The 18,899-nt window shown below is 37.6% G+C and overlaps 1 protein-coding gene across 4 annotated transcripts; it reads right to left on the reverse strand.

Annotated features, from left to right (window-relative positions):
• Positions 1-1,019: 1,019 nt before the first annotated feature.
• kdm1a (lysine (K)-specific demethylase 1a) lies at positions 1,020-18,850 on the reverse strand. Of its 4 annotated transcripts, none has more exons than XM_084097206.1 (21): positions 18,777-18,850; positions 17,580-17,861; positions 12,568-12,733; positions 12,298-12,431; positions 11,196-11,274; positions 10,202-10,294; positions 9,940-10,046; positions 9,772-9,853; positions 9,559-9,653; positions 9,030-9,047; positions 8,293-8,435; positions 8,074-8,164; positions 7,858-7,992; positions 5,401-5,474; positions 5,185-5,296; positions 4,864-4,996; positions 4,583-4,770; positions 2,906-3,020; positions 2,478-2,605; positions 2,093-2,239; positions 1,020-2,008 (listed from the first exon to the last, which is right to left on the reverse strand). In XM_084097206.1, exons 2-21 carry the CDS (start codon positions 17,838-17,840, stop codon positions 1,820-1,822), a joined length of 2,490 nt encoding a protein of 829 aa, XP_083953332.1. In that variant the 5' UTR covers positions 17,841-17,861; positions 18,777-18,850; the 3' UTR covers positions 1,020-1,819. The 4 variants fall into 4 exon arrangements, with proteins under 4 accessions (XP_083953332.1, XP_083953330.1, XP_083953331.1 ...); XM_084097204.1 differs by having other exon boundaries at positions 12,556-12,733; XM_084097205.1 differs by having other exon boundaries at positions 12,568-12,736.
• Positions 18,851-18,899: the final 49 nt, after the last annotated feature.

Here is an 18,899-nt window from a genome sequence, read left to right on the forward strand (position 1 = left end):
GACATTTTAAAGGCAGACTAACAGGTCTTTGAGGGTCAGAATAGGTGCATCTAATTTAGGATAATAAATGGAGTGGAGGTGGACATTTTAAAGGCAGACTAACAGGTCTTTGAGGGTCAGAATTCTAGCTGATAGACAGGTGTTCAAATACTTATTTGCAGCTGTATCATACAAATAAATAGTTAAAAAATCATATATTGTGATTTCTGGATTTATTTATTTTTTAGATTATGTCTCTCACAGTGGACATGCACCTACGATGACAATTTCAGACCCCTCCATGATTTCCAAGTGGGAGAACTTGCAAAATAGCAGGGTGTTCAAATACTTATTTTCCTCGCTGTAAAAAATAAATAAATAATAATAATTAAGTGGCAATGTAATGAAGTACCAGAAGATCATTACGGTAGTTTTGTATTGTGATGCAAGTCAAAGAGAAATTGATTATAGAAAAGAAAAAGAGGGGCAGGGATTAGATGCTTGGATCGGTTGTTGATTGGATGAGGCATATCTGAATGCACACTAGGTCAGATTTAAGAGAGGGGCAGGTTTAAGCAGACCAAATGATTAGAGTAGTCCAGTATACGTTAAAGTACAAAATGAAATTGTATATTTTTTTTATGAAACCTACATAGATTAATCATTCACAAAAAGACCAATAACATGCATTTAGAATTACCATTTCATGCTAACCTTCATTTGACTTAAGGCAGAACTCATGTGCGAGACAGTAACGGTGGAACGCAAACTTGAGAGGTTCATTCACAGAGACGCAGCACTGAAGAATGGAAAAGAACAGAGGTTCTCAAGACATGTTTTTAAGAGTTGAATGGGGCACCAATGTGTGTGAAATCCTGAAAAATAATTGTTACCTTAAAAAACAACATTTACCTTAAAGTAGTGGAAAACAAAAATGCATTCTGTCCAAATCAGCTCTTCGAGAGGGCAAATTTTATATTGAAATGATTAAATAGAATAAAACCCACAAAGAACTATAAAGAAAATGACAACAGGGAACATGAAGCTCATTTCATATTTATTTAATACCAAAACAACGAAATATAAAAAAAGATCACAATGACCACAATTAAACAAATAAAACTCAAGAAAAACTTCAACTGCTAAAAAAAGATACAAAGCTATATAACATACTCTATTTTAACAGAAACAAATAATATTAGCAATTTAATGTGCATTCCAGCTAAGACAATTTTTCCTAACAAATCATTCAAGCTACAAAGACATAGCAAAGTCAAAATATCTGCTTTTGTTTTTTCTTCTTTTTTATTATTCTGAAAAAATAAGAAGGAATGGGTTGTGTAGGCAGTTGGATTTCAACTAATGCATTAATGTCCATCTCCTATCTGTTTTTTACAAATGAAATTTTAGTGCTCTGCCTTGAAACATCTGATACTTTGAGACATGAGTAACATTAAGTGTAAACGCTTGTCCTTGTCCTTATATGTGCCTTAGAAGGGAGCAAACCATTCCAGGTGAATTCCAACATACCTGGGAATTCGTCGGGAACCATCCACCTGTCCTTTGAGATGATCTAGAAGTTAGCTGGCATGACATGAGGGTGCTGAGTGAAAGGTTCCTTTAAATCCTGGCTCCAGCTCTCAGATTAGTGAATAATTTCCCTAAAGGCATGCATTTACACGTAGACAAACTCTCCCATAAATACACACACATTCTCAGTCTAAGGAGTCACCCAGTGTCCTGACTTGACCCTCCTGCTCTTTATCTACCAAGACATTCTTTTACTGACAACCCCCAACTCCTCCTCTCTCTGGCTGCATCATGTACAGGGTTTAGATGTTTATTGGATGCTGGGGGAGGGCTGTGGGTTTGGATTGGCTGTTGCTTGGCGTGGCATAGTGTACATGGCTCCCAGGAACTGATCAGCGATCCTTCCTGCCTCCCTCAGCCCACTCAGCAAAGCGCCGTGTACCGTAGCAGGGTAGTTTCTAATCGTGTGTTCGCCCGCGAAGAACAGACGTGGAACAGGCTGTGAAATGCACACAATCAGCATGACATCTGCTTCAGGTAACACGCATATCAGAGGAAATGAGCAATAAACTATGACACTCACCTGTGAGGCTCCAGGTATGGCAGGACCAGGTGTGATGGGCTGGGCCATGAGATCATAGTCGTTCCCCGACGATCCAGCTGCTACGTACGAGTAGGACCCACGAGCCCAGGGGTCGGCCCGCCAGCGACTCACCACCGTCTCTTTTGGCTACCATGACGACAGACACATAACACATAGTCAGTTTGTTGTCGTTGGAGCAGAGCCAGATGCTCCATACCGCGGGAATGAGCCACAAAGTCTCGAGTGTGTACCGAGATATGAGAGCACTGAACTTTTCAGTAGATTTAGGTTGACGTTTCCTCTCATAACTGTTACTCGCACAATCTTTTGTTGTACAGTATCCAACTACAAATGAAACAAGCTACTCTAGCGCATCTGAGCTCACCTGAGGTACTGCACTGCTTCCAAAGATACCCTTGAGGATTGCCAGACAACGGCCAACGATGACATCATCACTAATATTCTCCATAATGCCTGCAGCCTCTCCTGCCATCAGAGCCAGCAGTATGGGTGCTGAGAAAGCAAAAAAGGTCAGATTTAATGTGAGCTTTATATGACATAATTATGTAATCATAAGTAAAATTCAATTACATAGTTAAATGTAGTCTTTAGCAGATCTCAAGATATGCTGTTCATAATTTCAATAATGTTGAGATGATTCAATTTACTTCTTGCATTTTAAACTTTTTCATTTTTTTAATTCCCCACTAAATTGTAAAGATTTATTGGTTATCACCCATAACATCAAAATAATGATCAATGTATTAACCAGAATTGTAATATTGGTGCATCTTTAAACTGAATGATAATCACCTTTGTAGAGGTTCCAGAAGAGAAACAGTTCCCCTCGACTGGCTGTGGTACTTCCCACATGTCCAAAGAGGTTAACACTGGGGTCCCAGAATACTCTATCAAAACACAACACCACCTAGGACAAGGACGACACAGATTAAGTCAGAATATATCTTTTTAATCACACCATTGTTAGTGGACAGTAAAGGTATAATTCACCCAAAAATGACAATTCTGTCCTCATTTACTCCGACTGAATATGAATGCAACACGGACCAAAGACATCTAAACGAACCAAAAACAGGATGTGCTGTCACACGATGCAACCCTAAATAGGACAGAATTCTCAAGCATTCCTGTTCTTTCTCATCATAGCAGCTACATTGCCTAATACAATTCGGTACAGGCATCAGAAAAGCTGTCTCCTTGCAGCAGGATCTTCGTTTGCGTGTGCAACGGAGGAATTCCTGGTGCTGTTTTGAGTCCTTTACATATTTTATAAAATCTTCACAAGTTCTCAGTTGGTAAAAATACAATCATATGTACGCACATATACCAAGTGCATTTGGCCCAGCACACAGCATTGTTTTGACTGTTCTGCAAGTTCCGTTGCAAAATATACGCAATAAAAGCCACTTTTTGTTTTGTATTGTCAGTCTTAAAAATTACAGTGTAAATGCTAAGCATACCAGGACTAAATGTATCATTTTATTTTTTGGTCCGGACCAAAAGAGCCAAGATTACCAAACTACAAGTGCGAGCACACCCTTAGTTTCCTCTGTGGAATATTAGATATTTGGAGAAATGTATGTTTTTTTGCCCATACAATGGAAGTCAATGAGCACCAAAACATTTTGGTTACCAACAGTCTTCAAAATATCTTCTTTTGAGTTCATACAGGTTTGGAACAACATGAGGGTGAGTAAATTGACAATTAAAATTTTTGGGTGAACTATCCCTTCAATTAAACCCCAATAAAATATTAGCAGTCTAATGCTGCATCAACATAATACAAATGTATTCAAGACCACTTACAACAAGCCCCTATAAACCCCTACAAAACCCACATTATGCAATTTCTTTATCACATGTACATTTTGTTTTAGCAGATGCTTACGAAGCAAAATCACTTTCCCACAACCACAAAAGCCTAAAGCCATTTCGAGAGATTATTTTTGTCACTAGAATGATACAAATTGATAAGGAAAAAACACATGTAATCTTAAAAAAGTAGCTGAAGCTTGCTTTCAATAGAGTCAAAGAAAAAGCATTTCAGTGAACATTTCTGACATCCTGCGGTGTATACAGACAGCTGTTTCTGATATAGCAGCACTGTGAATGAATCTGGTAACACACTGTGCCCCCTTGTGACAAAAAACGAGAAATGGAGAAGGACAATTGCATAATACTGCAGTATTTTTCTGCTGCAGCTGAACAACGAGAGGGAGAGTGCAGTGAAGGAGGATGATGACGCATCCTGGACACCCAATGTGTGTGGGGGTAAATTTGTTCAGGAATCACACTGATTAAATACACACACATATCTATCGTATTAAATATGATTTGACCTAACCAGCTTCATTCTGTTTTAGCCAAAGTGGATTAGTTGGATATACATATATAAAATGTCCCATGCTGACACAGGCCAATTTTGTCATTTCATCAACGACTTCCCGCCTGCAAAGGAATTATTCACACCTTGTTGAGGTTCCCAAAGCCCATTCTCTGGATGGCAGCCGTCTTCCATTCCGGCAGGGGAGGCACAAACTGCACGGCTGGCGGCTGCTGCTTCATCACTCCCAAAGGAAGGGTACACAACACGGCATCACACTTATAAATAAACGTCTGGGTAGTGGAGCGGGTATTTACCGCTATCACCTCACAACCTGAGATGGAGAGGAAATTATGTTTAAACTTACACAATAAAATGCACACCAAAATACAGGCACAAACAGCAGGAGCTGGTCTGACTGACTCACCAGATGATGTGTATCGGACCTGTCTCACTGCAGTGTTGAGTTTGATATCCAAACCCTCTGCAAGTGCCACTGGTACGCATGAGTATCCATTCCGCACAGTCAAGTGACTTCCCGTGAACTCGAAATCATCGTCCTACTCAAACACAGAAGGAAAAGGGACAAGTTGCAGAAGCAAGATTTGTTTTCTTACATTTATATGCATTTGACTGGGAATCGAACCCTTGGCCTTGCCATTGTAAGAACCATTTTCTACCAGTTGAGCTACATGAACACTATAAAGACATTAAAGGTGTTTTGCAAGAAAAGGTGGGCGTGCAGTACCTGATCCCAGTGTTTGAGCGAGAGCGTGGACAGAGGCGTAGCATTAGCAAACTCCAGGTTTGCAAAGTGCCAGTCAAGAATCTGCCGGTCTCTCGAAGACAGGTAAACATCACTGAGGAAGAGATCCAGGATGACATTACTTGGACTCATTAGGGAAGTTAGACAGGTATGTGGCCTCACTGTGTTTGATTACATGCATGGGTTTTATATGATTACCTGGGTGGGTTGGCTTCCAGCTCCTGTAGTCTCTCCTCTAGCTTAACCTGCATCTCCACCAGTTCGTCATACTCCTGCAGCAGAAAGACAGGATTACAGAGCAGCACATTTATGCATTCGTTTTTTTTATTCTTACTGTATACCAAAGGATTACATATTCTTAAGAGGAAGAGGTTAAACTGAGGTTGAACCAATGTGGGTTTATAAATGACAGATGGCAATACCATATCTTGAGAGCAGGGTGGCCAATGCCTGACATAATACAGATTAATTATGTATTTTAAATATAGATGGGGGAATTAATATGCAGGATTTTTACACAATTTAGAAGGGGAAAAAATCATCACAAAATTGGTATTATAAGAAGTTGATTCTTAACTTATATTGAACCCAGAACAGTTAAAAATAAGACCGTCCTCTCTCCCTAGCACCTAAGTGTGAGGTTTTCGGATGTGTACACTCTTCAGTGAACGGCTGAAGGCAGCAGCAGTGGTTTCATCCCAGAGGGCAGAGTCATCCCTCTCTGAGTGGGCCAGCCGTTCACCCAGCTAACCAGCATGGGACTATTTAAAGAAGTCTACCCTTAAACCACATCACACAACTTTAAAATATCCTGCTACAGTTTCTCTGTGTGTCAGACTGTTATAGTCTGCAAAAACGTCTTTTTAATCACATGAAGACCACAAGCACAATGAATGGTATTACTCTCCACACGAAGTGAAAGCACATTCAATAGCATGAAAGAGAGAAAATTACAGGTATAGGTAGACATTTCTGTTGCTCTTTTGAGTCCCTTTAAAGCCATATGCACTACTGTTCAAAGGTATGGGATCAGTTTTTTTGTGTTGTTGAAAGAAATTAATTATTTTATTATGCAATTACAATTGATCAAATGTGGTAGTATAGACATTTATAATGTTACAAAAACTTTCTATTTCAAATAAATGCGGTTTATTTGAAAACTTTCTATTCAAAGAATCCTGAAAAAAAAAAAACACATCATGGTTTCCAAAAATTAAGCAGCACATCAGTTTTCACCACTGATAATAAAAAATGATTCTTGAGTACCAAATCAGCATATCAGAATGATTTCTGAAGGATCATGTGACACTGAAGACTGGAGTAGTGGCTGTTTAAAATTCAGCTTTGCCATCACAGAGATAAATTACAATTTAAATTATATTAAAATATAAATAAGTTATTTTAAATGGAAATAATTTGAGATATTACTGTTTTTACTGTATTTTTGATTTAAAAAAAATGCCCTGGTGAACAAAAAACATTTAGAAAATCTTACCAACCCCAAACTTTTGAATGGTAGTCCATATCATGGAGAAAACAATTATTTGGCCCCTTTAAAGGAGTAGTTCACTTTAAAATGAAAATTCTGTCATCATATACTCACCCTCATGTTGTTTCAAACCTGTATGAATTTCCTTCTTCTGCTGAACACAAAGGAAGATATTTAGAAGAATATCAGTAACCAGACAGTTTTTGGGTACCATTGACTTCCATAGTATATTTTTTCCTACTATGGAAGTCAATGGGACCCAAAAACTGTCTGGTTACTGATATTCTTCTAAATATCTTCCTTTGTGTTCAGCAGAAGGAGGAAATTCATACAGGTTTGAAACAACATGAGGGTGAGTATATGATGACATAATTTTCATTTTAAAGTGAACTACTCCTTTAAAGACTAATCAGCCTATGTATACTGATCTATAAAAAAAAAATCCTTCTGTAGTCAAGTTCTGATTTTGAATATGAAATTGTGAATAAAGTAGTTGTCATTTTTCCATACTATAAACCTCAAGGCCAAGGTTTAAGGCTTCATCTCTGAGTCACGCACTAAAAGTATCTCTAAAGTTTAAAATGAAGTTAAACCCCAATGTGAGTGAGCAGGCATCGAAATTCATGTTTCAACCATAAATGGTTAAAGTGCCTCTAATAGGCTACAATTGAGAGTGATTATGTGAATTAACATGCTAAAATCTCACCAGTGTAGACCGCTTAAGTTAGGAATTTAACTTTCTGCTCTGTGGGTGCTAAAGAGAGTCCGACAAAGTTAGACTGCGGTTTGGAAAATGTACTAAAACAACCCAACTGAAACAGCAGGCTGAAATGGTATTATGCTCCATTACCAAGCGCAGAGGTGTTTGGCATGGTTGGAAAACACTGCTGTGCAGTAAAAAGATATTAAGATCGAGCATGATGGATCCAGAGGTGTCTGGAGTTGCTACGAGAGAGGACCTAATTAGGAGATTTCGTAAGGGATGCTTGGCTGTCGAATATGCATTAAGCATCAGTGGATTGCAAGAATTGTTTGCAACAAACTGATTGTCTTTGACATGTGGTTTTCTATCAGCATGTCTAAATGTGTGAGCGTGCACTGTTTACATGGTCAGTGTGGGGTGATGTCATATGGGTTTGGTCAGGGTGGGGATTTTGGTGTACTACCTTGCAGAGAGCAGTGAGGTCTCTGTGTTTGCTCTTCACCAGGAACTCAGCTGTGATGTCTCTGGGTGGCTTCACCTCACTGGCCTCTTTATACTGCTGATGCAGCTCTTTTACCTTCTCCTTAGTACCCACCATCTGAACAAGAACACGGACAAGCAAATTAACTGTGTGATGAGTAAGCTGTAACTGAGGGACGTGTAACTGTGTGTTAATTACCTTGTTCAAAAGGTCTCTGAGCTCCTCTTGAGTCTTCACAATCTTCTTCCAGTGTTCGATCTGTTCATCTTTCACATGTTTTTCCTGCAGCCTGAACAGAGAAAAGCAGTATGTCAGTGCCATGCTATTGACTCTTTATTTTAAAGGACAAGAATTGCTTTTATTGAGGTTTAATTCTTAAGGGTCCAAGACAAGCAAATAAATCCAGTGTTCACTCACTGTATGACGACTTCTAGGGCTTGTCCCAGAGACACGGGTTTGTTGTTAAGAAAGTTGAAGTCCAGCTGGTGGCTGAGATACGATGTCGCCTCTAACAGGCGATTGAACTCTTGTTCTACCATCTCATCCTTCTCTTTAGGGACCTTCAGCAGGGTTACAACCATTAAATGAACATATATGGATGATAATCTAAAAATGTCCTTTTGTCTTTTATAGAAGAAAAAAAAATTCATACAATTTGGAGCAACGTGAGGCAAGTTAATTTTTTCATTTTAAGTGAACTATTCTTTTAAGTGTAAAAGCCTGTAAAGAACAATTAACATAATACCATATTGTTCCAAATATATGATGTCTTATATTAGGAACAATACAGTATTTATAAAAACAAGTAGTAGCATTTTATTAATGGGGATTCATTTTCCCAGAGGGATTACATTGACCTTAACTGACAGACAGAGCTTAATTATTCATAAACTCAGTTGCATCACCAAACAATGCAGACAATTAACATCATGCATTTAAAGGTTCATGCATTATGAACGCAGGATGTCTGCCATTTAACAGGCGTTCATTTCCATCATGTTCTTGGGTAGCAAACTGTACTGAACAGGTGATAATATAAAAATGAGACAAACCTGTATTGAATATGTAATTGTCATTGGGTGTTGTGAATAAATTAACTGGAACAAGTCCTCTAATTATATGTGTTGTATGATATTATAAACAGAAATACTTACACTTGTGCAGCGCTCTCCCTGGATAATCACCATTTTAAGAAATGAAAAAGCAGTGAAATCAAGTAAGAGAAAAACAAAAAGAATAGGATGGAATGTAGCAAAGGGAAAATGTTCAGGGTTTAAGAGGGGGCAGAGAGTGAGAGAGAGAAAAATACTGTTAGAATGTTTTTTCCTCTAATTAGAGTCTGACAGCTTGACTTTAAACATAGTTAAGATGCCAATCAGAAGAGAATGGGAGGAGCACTGACTTTTCATATTTGATTTAAACATGTTAACTGGTCTGATAAACAACTGCACTATAACTGTGAACACACTGAGGTAATGGATGCTGTACACATCTACTAATATCATTATCAAAGTTGTGACACTTTTAACATTATATTCCTATTTTAACATGCATTTTACTTTTGATATATTACTTAATACTTTAAAATTCTGATCTTATACATACAAACATACGAGTATATGATACTGATCTGTGTATGAAACCAGAGTGATGCGTGTCTGCCAGTGTTTCAAGAGCACTCACAGCCTGTCCATTGGCCTCATAGAGCGGACACTTCTGTTTGATCTTGGCCAGCTCCATGTTGACCTGTTTGCTGATTACAGCCATAGGGTTTCCACCTGAAAGAGATGTACACTTCAATTTCAAACTGTTGCAAAAAGTCTGAATGAACATATGACTCTTTTCCATGGTCAACAGTGCCACTTCCTGGAGAGAAGTGTATTTGATATTTCTTACCCAGTCCAGTCACTACCATGGCACCCAGGTCAGCTACATAGTTCCCTTTTCTGAAAGTGGCCACTCGCCCTCCTACACGATCCTATCAAGAACAATCAAGGTTTGTAAAAGAAAAAAAACTTGTCTCAGCTGTGTGTAAATTGCTGTATCGTAGCAAAATTTACTTACTCTTGCCTCCAGAACAGTCACATCCATCCCAAAACTCTGCAGCTGTCTTGCTGCTGCCAGCCCTGACACCCCACCTCCAATCACTATCACCTTTCCAGTCTTCTTTGCTACAGGAACATAAGAGAGTATAATACAAACAATACAGAGTTGTCTCTACAACAGAAAAATTAAACATAATTGTGAAAAAATACTGTTATCTTCCTGTTTGTTTGGACATTAATATCTCTAGTTCTGCTCTGTTGTAACATTAAGTCTCAATTACTTGGCAGAGGCTTTACTCTCTTGTAGACGCCAAAGTTAATGAACCCATGTCTCTCCAGGTAGCTGTGTATCCGGTGCACCAGCACAGCATCACCTGCAGAGAGAATCAGCAGACCAATTAAAAATATGCACAAGAATATTTAACAAATACAATTAAAAGGTAAACTATGTAACTTTTGCTGTTCAAAATTAACAAAATTTAAATAATGACTCAATACATCATCAAAACGTATTTTGCCCTGATTAAATAAGGTAAGCCTTTCCTGACACTTATAAGTGTTTATATTTTAAACCTGTCTGGATGGTTTTAGCAGGAAATTGCTTGCATACATCACTCGCCCTTGCGGGTCTCGTCATATCCGTAATAGAGAAAAGTTTATCCGGCTACTTTGCCGTGTATATGGTGTGGTAGTGGCACAGGTTAGTTGCCACAATAATCAAGAGAGGTTGACATGAAGCACGAAAATCTCGAAAATCTCTTCTCGAAAAATGCCAAACAGCAGAGAGTCTACTATCAAAGAAAAAAAAAAACACACACACAAAAAAAACACACTGTCTTGGCTTTTTGAAGATGGCGAGAACTGAGGGATTTTAAATGTTGTAATGTAAATGTGTTTTTATTTGTAAGTTTTACATTCCAAAGCATTTTCTGTGCAGGAATTTATTTAAGGAAGAACTGCGTCTATTGTGTATAGCTACTATGACGTCTTTAGCTAGTCAGTTTGATCCTTTCCATCTAAACGTAAACCTAATAGTAAAAGTTGAGCAGTAGGATAAAACTCTCTCTTTTTTTAGTTTTGAGAAAGAACCATATTCATCCACACAGCGCCGAAGCACAACCAAAAAAAAGCTCTTCCATAAAATGCATGCAGTTTTTTTTAAACTGCTGGAGGGCCAAAAGTTACATAATGTACCTTTTATACATTCAATAAAGTGTAATAACATCAAATTTGGGATTTTTGGAATCAGAGCAATGTCAGGTGGAACAGACTTACTGTTGTATGGAGCTTCTAGCTGTTGCACAGTGGCCTCAAAGGTCAGTTGAACTTTGGGGTTGTCCAACCATAGCTGAAGCTGAACATTAGAGAGAAGACATTTTCACAACTGACTGGAAAACACATTTAGTTGTTCCTGAAACGTTTCTGTTGAATCACCTTTAAATATCTTCTACACTACTATTCAGTAGTTTGGGTCAGTAAGATTTTTGCTAACCAAGGCTGCATTTATTTTTTCAAAAATATAGTAAAAACAGTAATATAGTGAAATATGATTACAATTTAAAAAAGCTGCAAGCAGCATTTATCGGGGTTCAAGCTATTAAGGCCTTTAAGGGTTTTTAAGCACAAAAGTTATCAAGTTTTATTTAGCAAGCATCTAACCACTGACATAATAGATGGAAAACACCATTTACAGTCAATACAGGCAATTTACCATAGGAAATATATGGTTTTAAAGCTTTTTAACAGTTATAGCGCCACCTATAGTCCGATCTCCATGACATTTTGCATGCTTGTTAATGATGTTATGTCACATATGCTCACCAATTTTTGTGAAGTTCTGAGTTTTTATTTATGATTTATAGGCTTTTTAGTGTATTTTGCCACGCTGTTTCCTATTTTAATAAATTTTAAACTAATTTATTCCTGTGATGGCAGAGCTAAAATTTCAACAGCCAATACTCCAGTCTTCAGAGTTGCATAATCCTTCAAAATATCCCAATTTGCTGATTTGGTGCTGAAGAAACATTTATTATTAAAAGGGTTGAAAACAGTTGTGCTGCTTAATATTTTGTGTTAATATTTTTCAGGATTCCTTGACGAATAGAAAATACAAAAGAACAGCATTTATTTGAAATAGAAATCTTTTGCAAAGATTTTATCAATTTAATGCTTCCTTTCTGAATATTAAGTTTTCATTTCTTCCTTAAATTTTTTTTATTACTGACCACAAACTATAAAACAGTAGTGTATTATGATCCAATATGACTTCTAAAAGAGTTTCTGCCATAATAATGATGTGTCTATTTGGCTTTTGCTTATCAGCCTCAAAAAACTTAAATCAAATATCACAGAATTGTGTTTCCAGCTGTGAACTCACTGTGCGGTTCCGGATGTATAAGAACACCTTCTGAGTATGCTGTGGTCCACTGATAATATCAGGGAAGCATGCAGCTTCCTGTGATGTCATACGGTCATGTGGGAGACGGCTCTGGAAGGCAGCCCCCTCTACACCTGAAAAGTTACAATATTTCAAATTCATAGACTCACAACTATTATGTCAAAATGACATTTTGAAATGTTTGTTAAAGTGCTTTTAGAATTCAGTAAAAGGTATAAAATGATAGATTAGGCCAACCTCTTTCCATACCTGATGGTTCCTCAGGTTCGCTGTCATTCTCCTCCTCTATTGGTGGGGCTGGTGGAGGAACCACCTGTTTGCGTTCTTTCTCAGCTTTAGCGTTCCTCTCTTCCTCCGAGTAATACTCATCCTCCGACAGATTGGCGAGACTCTCATCCATCTCCCTGTACTCCACCTGCAGCAGGAGGCACAATAAAAGCTTCATTAAAACCTTGTTCTGCTTCACCTGGGGTGAAATGGGACCATTATTCTCTTACAACTTACGGCAAAGTCCCTTTTTGTTGCAATTTTTGGCATTAAAGGGATTATTTAAAACCAATAAATAAAAAAGAACAAAGGGAGGAAGCACATCACAAGTGAAACATACAAGTGAAACATAAAACCTCCGCCTGAATCCCTTATTTGTTTTCCTTGACTTGGAAGTCTGTTCATATACGCATCAAACACTGAAGAAAGAAAGGATACATTACAAAATACATTTTTTGTGTGGTAACGTTTTATCCAGTTTCTACTTAACCCCTTAACTGTCACCATCCTACCGGTGGAACGTTTGCCATTATTTTTTTAAACCAATAAAATCTTGGTCACTCTAAACCTAAGGTAATATTGACAAACTATGTATCATTTGAAAACTTACTATCTCTAGTTTTCATATTTGGTGTGGTTTTTAATAGAAATGACAATGCAGTAGATTTATAACAAGAACTGCAACATATATACAGTATATATATATACAGTATATATATATATATATATATACAGTATATATATATATATATATATATATATATATATATATATATATATATATATATATATATATATAATGTAAGAGTCCTTATTTGGTTAGCAATAGAGTAGTCTCAGCCTCAGACGTCACGCCCACGGAACGTTGGCTAAACGTCTGATGCATATGGTACACTTAACTGGAAACACTTCAGGAATGTCGAAGTCGTCATCTGATTGGTTGAATTTTATCGGATTTCCGGGGGGCGCGAGTGTCGCGTTTATTTTCGGTCAGCCGGGAAACAAAGCGCAGACGTGTGATTGCGGAAGAAAAACATGTTGTGTTTACATGAGTGACAATGAGCATTTATCAAGATCAGCTAAACGTAGGATTCTCAAAAGTATACGTGCACGAACAGATCAAAGACTTACTGCTTGTTTTCTTCTCCTTCTTTGATTTTCTATGCTGACTGACTTGTTGCACGCCGGTCTGTTGTTGTGGGGACATTTCCACGCCCCGAAACGTGACGCTGAACGAAACGAACTGTAATTGGTTGTTTGACATGTCGGTCAAACGACCTTATGGGCGGGCCTTGGCCAAAGAAAGCTGCTATGAATTCCAGACTTTCAGCCGTCAGTCTGAAGGTCTGGCTACGCGAGACTAGCAATAGAGCCTTGATGTCATCTAGAGGAAAAGTTTGGTACTGCGTCTAAACAAATTTTTTTTTTTGAGATATCAACCTAAAATTTGGAACATAACTTAGAACTAGAATTTCCAGCAGGTTTTGTGTAAAACATGTTAATTTGTTGTTAATAGCTAGAAATGTCATTTTGGGGTTTATGACTATGGCATATACACACGATGGGGGAGGAGAGAGAGCTCAGTGCACAAGACAGAAATGAACAGAACAACAATAGAAAGAGAGAGATGGCAGAGAAAATGGGAGGGCCTGAGGTTGCTTTATTTCTTCTCGATACCGGAGTAACATCGGTTTTGCTGTGTTTCACAGAACTAAAATATGCTGTCTTTTCTTGAATATACTCGTGTCATCTTAGCTTGTTTGCATTATTCTTATTATAAGCTTGGAACGTCTAAACCTCCTCCAACACCTGTTTCAAGCATCGGCTCCCAAAGTGTGTCAGAAAAGTGAGATAACATACTCCTAATATATGTTATTTCTTTTGGTTCCTTTTTAGTGATTGCTATAACTCCTTAATCTTGTCACATTTGTAATATTAGTTACTTGGACTATCGTGTTATGTAGGGAGCTGTTGATAAAAACTAGGGATGTGCGAGACAATTCGACTAGTCCATTGAACAATACTTCTGCTGCTAGTCGACTTGTTTTTGTTTTTTTTACACATTTAATGTTTTGCTTTTGCTTATATTTTTACAAAGGCTACGTTTAAATTACTATCGTGTTAACTTTAAAATTAATAAGTTATTTTGAAAAGTGTATATCTGGAGCAGAAAAACAAAATCATTTCATTTTACCTAAGATTTTGCATGCAATGGTTTTCTATGTGGCACTCGCAGCAGCTTCAGAGAAATTTCCACTTGGAAGATGAGCAACGTGGCGCTATTGTCCAAATTTTTTTTAGCAGTGACGAAAAAATCTGAGTGCGCTTCAGTGTGGCAGCAGTGCGCGAGTTCAGTTTCCAGAATTAAATGAAAACTAACATGAGAAGTCGATGCGTTTGATTACACATAGACGAGCACCCAGTTTAAGTCCATTTTATAATAATAAAGTTAAAATACTTACACTTGCATAATTAAGTTTCTAATCCAGCTGATTTTGTTTTAAATGGTGGCTGTCATTGACAGATTCATTCAAACAAAAAATATGATTAGGCTATGTAATATGGTGCATATATTTAACAAAATGTTATTTTTCTTGCCGACTATCAAGTTAATGGTCAACGAATGGCTTTTCTGAGGTATGTTAAGTGACATTGAGTTTGCACTAGAGATGCACCGATTGATCGGCTGGTGACCGGAATTGGCCGATTTTCACGTGATCGGCCGTGACCGGCGACTGGCCGGTCAGTCTGACAAATGCCGATTTTATGCCGGTCAAATGCACTCGGGCGCCGCATGATTAACATCGCGCAACATCAGCATCACGATTCACACATGCACACGGAACACACATGTAGGAAACCTCGTCAGTTCAGTCAATTACGTCAGTTCAGACCGCAAGCGCGTATTTTTTTTCCGGTGTGCATGTTAATCAATGAGTGCATTCTTCAACGGGAGCAGGAGCGTCACGAGCAGTGAAGCGCGTGTTTCGGCGCCGTGGCACTGCTCATGCTCTATTAAAGGGAAAACACACTTTTGACGGACAAAATAGCCTAAATATGGTTTCACAAAAAAAGTGCCCAAAATGCACAGAATTTGCGTGTTTTAACAAGAACTGGAGTAGGCTATGTCAGAAAAGAAAACGAAGACTAATATTTATAGAAAATGTACCCATTTAAACTTGTTTTATTATTCAGTTTGTACAAGTGATTGCAATAGGCATGTGTGTGTGTGTGCTTTGAGAAATATCTTTATACTGCAAGGCTATATTTATTTTATTTTTTATTTATATATTATTTTATTGCCATTCCCTGTTCATACAGACGTTTAGTTTGCTAAATACATATATAAAAAAATTATTGGATATTGAAAGTGAAAAGGTCCTTCCATAACACTGCACTTTAGATGTGTGTGTGAATTACCCACACCTGGAGTAATTTATATAGTTCTATTTTATAGCGTTTATCTGTTCAAAAAAATATGTACTATGCAAATAGTAAAATGTTCTATTACAGAAAAGATATAAAATAAATATTTGTGTGTGCTGTAAAGTGGTTAGAAAAAATGAAATCGGAATCGGCTAAAATCGGTATCGGCAGGTCAAACTTAATGAAAAATCGGAAATCGGAATCGGCCCAGAAAATTGTAATCGGTGCATCTCTAGTTTGCACTGATTGAGCGATTATATGAGACATGATATGGATTTCGGTAAGTTGTACAATATCTTTCAACATATTTTCTGATGTTCATTCATTTTATTTCATTCTGTAACATAGTAGAAAGGAAGGGATGATCAGGGTTTACTCACGGTCTGCGACAACTGTTCAATATGAAAACTGAAAAGTGACGTACAGTCTTTGTTCATCTTTCTTTTCATAATATAAATAAATGTATAGTCTATATGCTTGTCCTGTAAGTTTGTGAAATGAAAATGTGATTGAAAACAGAAGCTATTAAATGTCTTATTAAAATATGAAAATTAAAATGACAGGTCATAATAGATTATGATGGAATTTGTATGATCCTATCCATCTAACACTCTGTGAGGGAGTATTTTGAAAGACTACACAAAACCTTTCAGTGTTCTTCCATGTCATAGTCAAACTAGCATATAACAATAAAGCTTGCTTATTGGTGTGTTATACTACTGGTTATGAGGGACAATATTGGATTAATATTGGATATTATATTGGATTAAAGGAGAAACGTTATGAATGAAACTTAAGCCGGGCTCAGACTACAGGAGTTTCAGGCCGATTTACCCCTCCCGACATTCTGAGAGGGATAAAAAAATAAAAAAATAAACACACATCCAGGGCATCAGTTGGTTCCGACATTCTAGATTTAGACTAAACTACCGTTTAAACGTTTATGAAATTAGCTGTTTGTTTTTTGGGATGGGATGGAATGGAAGGGATGATTTTGTCATCGAAGGAGTAGAGGAGCTAAATAACATTTAGACATTTAACCCGAATTATCATAGTAACACAAATTGCTTTCAGTTATTGATGACATCATACCCTCAGGTGGCAGGCACAGAAGATTCCGTCATAGTCGTTGCCCATGTTGCATAGTGTGTACGTGAACATGGGGTTGGAGACGTCAAGATAGGGGTGTGATCCTTTTGAGTAGGCACATGTTTGTTTTGGTGATTTCAAATATCAACATTTACCATAAATCGGTTAAAGATTTGATGTTGGATTTTTTTAAACACTATACCACTTATAATATATATATATATATATATATATATATATATATATATATATATATATATATATATTTTTTTTTTTTTTTTTTTTTTTTTTTTAAGTATTTTGATTAGCAATCAGAGCAATTTAAGTATCAGAGCAATAAAAAGTAATGTATTATTTAGTGCCAATTAATTATTTTACTTCACTTTCTGTCTCAGTTCAACTCAGCTAAATAAATAAGCCTGCCTTAATCATTCCTGTTCTCTCTTCAAAGAACAGGAAACATTAATAGAAATGTTTACCTTGGCCCTCTTGCGGCGACTGGTTCTGCGCCCCTCTGCAGAGTCCTGATCAATCCCTCCTGGTCCAGGAGGGTGTGAGAGAGGGGGTCCACCTGGTTCCCCACTTGGGGAGGATCTCTCTTTCTTTTTCACATCTGCTGAACCCGGGCCAGCGGGACCGGCCGGACCAGCCTGAGGGGCAGGGAGGATTTCAGGAGCACGGTCACCGCCGTTACCCCCTGAGGAAGAGGAGCCTGGGTCTGACTTCTTATTGGACAGCATCACAGGTGACAGAGGACTCTCCTGAAGTGACGAAAAAAAGCTGAATGTAGGTGCACAAACAAAAGATGACCAGCAATCTAAAGAGAGACAATACAACATATTCTCCATCTATACATCTTTAAGTCTCTGTCATAAACTTCAATGCTTCAAGATTAATAATGATCATCTTGGATTCCTTCCAAACGGTTTGGTCCCATACCTAACATAATGAATGTACTGCTGGCTGCCCCACATTACATGTGCCAAAGGATTTTAATGTTTATCAAAACAAAAAGAGGTTTGTAGAAGTTTAACGTCGCACTAGTGCACCTGCTTTGAACAAACAGGCATTGTTGGAGACACTCAGGTTGTTCAGGTATGAGAGGAGCTTAGAGACGTTGGGTAAATGTTGCATAATGACTTTGGCTGTAACGTTATATCATTAACGTTACAAAACATATCTTGTGCTGGCCCAATTTCTCTGCTCAAATAGATCGTGAACAAACTCTGTAGCATTAAACCAAATAAAAGCTATATTTATATATTTACTTTTAATCAGAGACCAAAGCAATAAATGAGCGGCCTGAAAATAATTCACAAGTCTAACGTTAGCTGTTTTCATAACGATAGCAGATAAACGCTATACCGGGCATAATTAAAGCCAGGAACACCAGTCTCAGTTCTAAATGTGGGCTAACGCGTTAAATAATTTATTTTATTAAACATTCGCAAACAACATATTTTGTAACTATGAAAAATAAGACTATAACTGACGCTCGTGCACGGGTTAGCAAACATGCTATTGCTAGCGGCACGAGCTCAACAATCTACAGAAAACCTTAGTTCTTCGTTACTGTTCATTTATTATAATTGGCATATAAAATATATATAGATGTTATGCGTTCGTCTCATTTAACGTGTTGTGCTCTGTTTATAAGAAATATTATTTATATTTACCTCCTCGCTGCTGTGGGGAATCTAGCACAAAGAAACAGACGCTTGTCCCTGCCGGAACACCGCAGCCAATCAGGTAGACGACGAGGGTAAAGAAGGCGGGATCTAAATTGTCCAGTGTTGTAA

Source organism: Abramis brama (assembly GCF_963993115.1).
Source record: "Abramis brama genome assembly, chromosome: 21".
In the NCBI taxonomy this organism is placed as follows: domain Eukaryota; kingdom Metazoa; phylum Chordata; class Actinopteri; order Cypriniformes; family Leuciscidae; genus Abramis; species Abramis brama.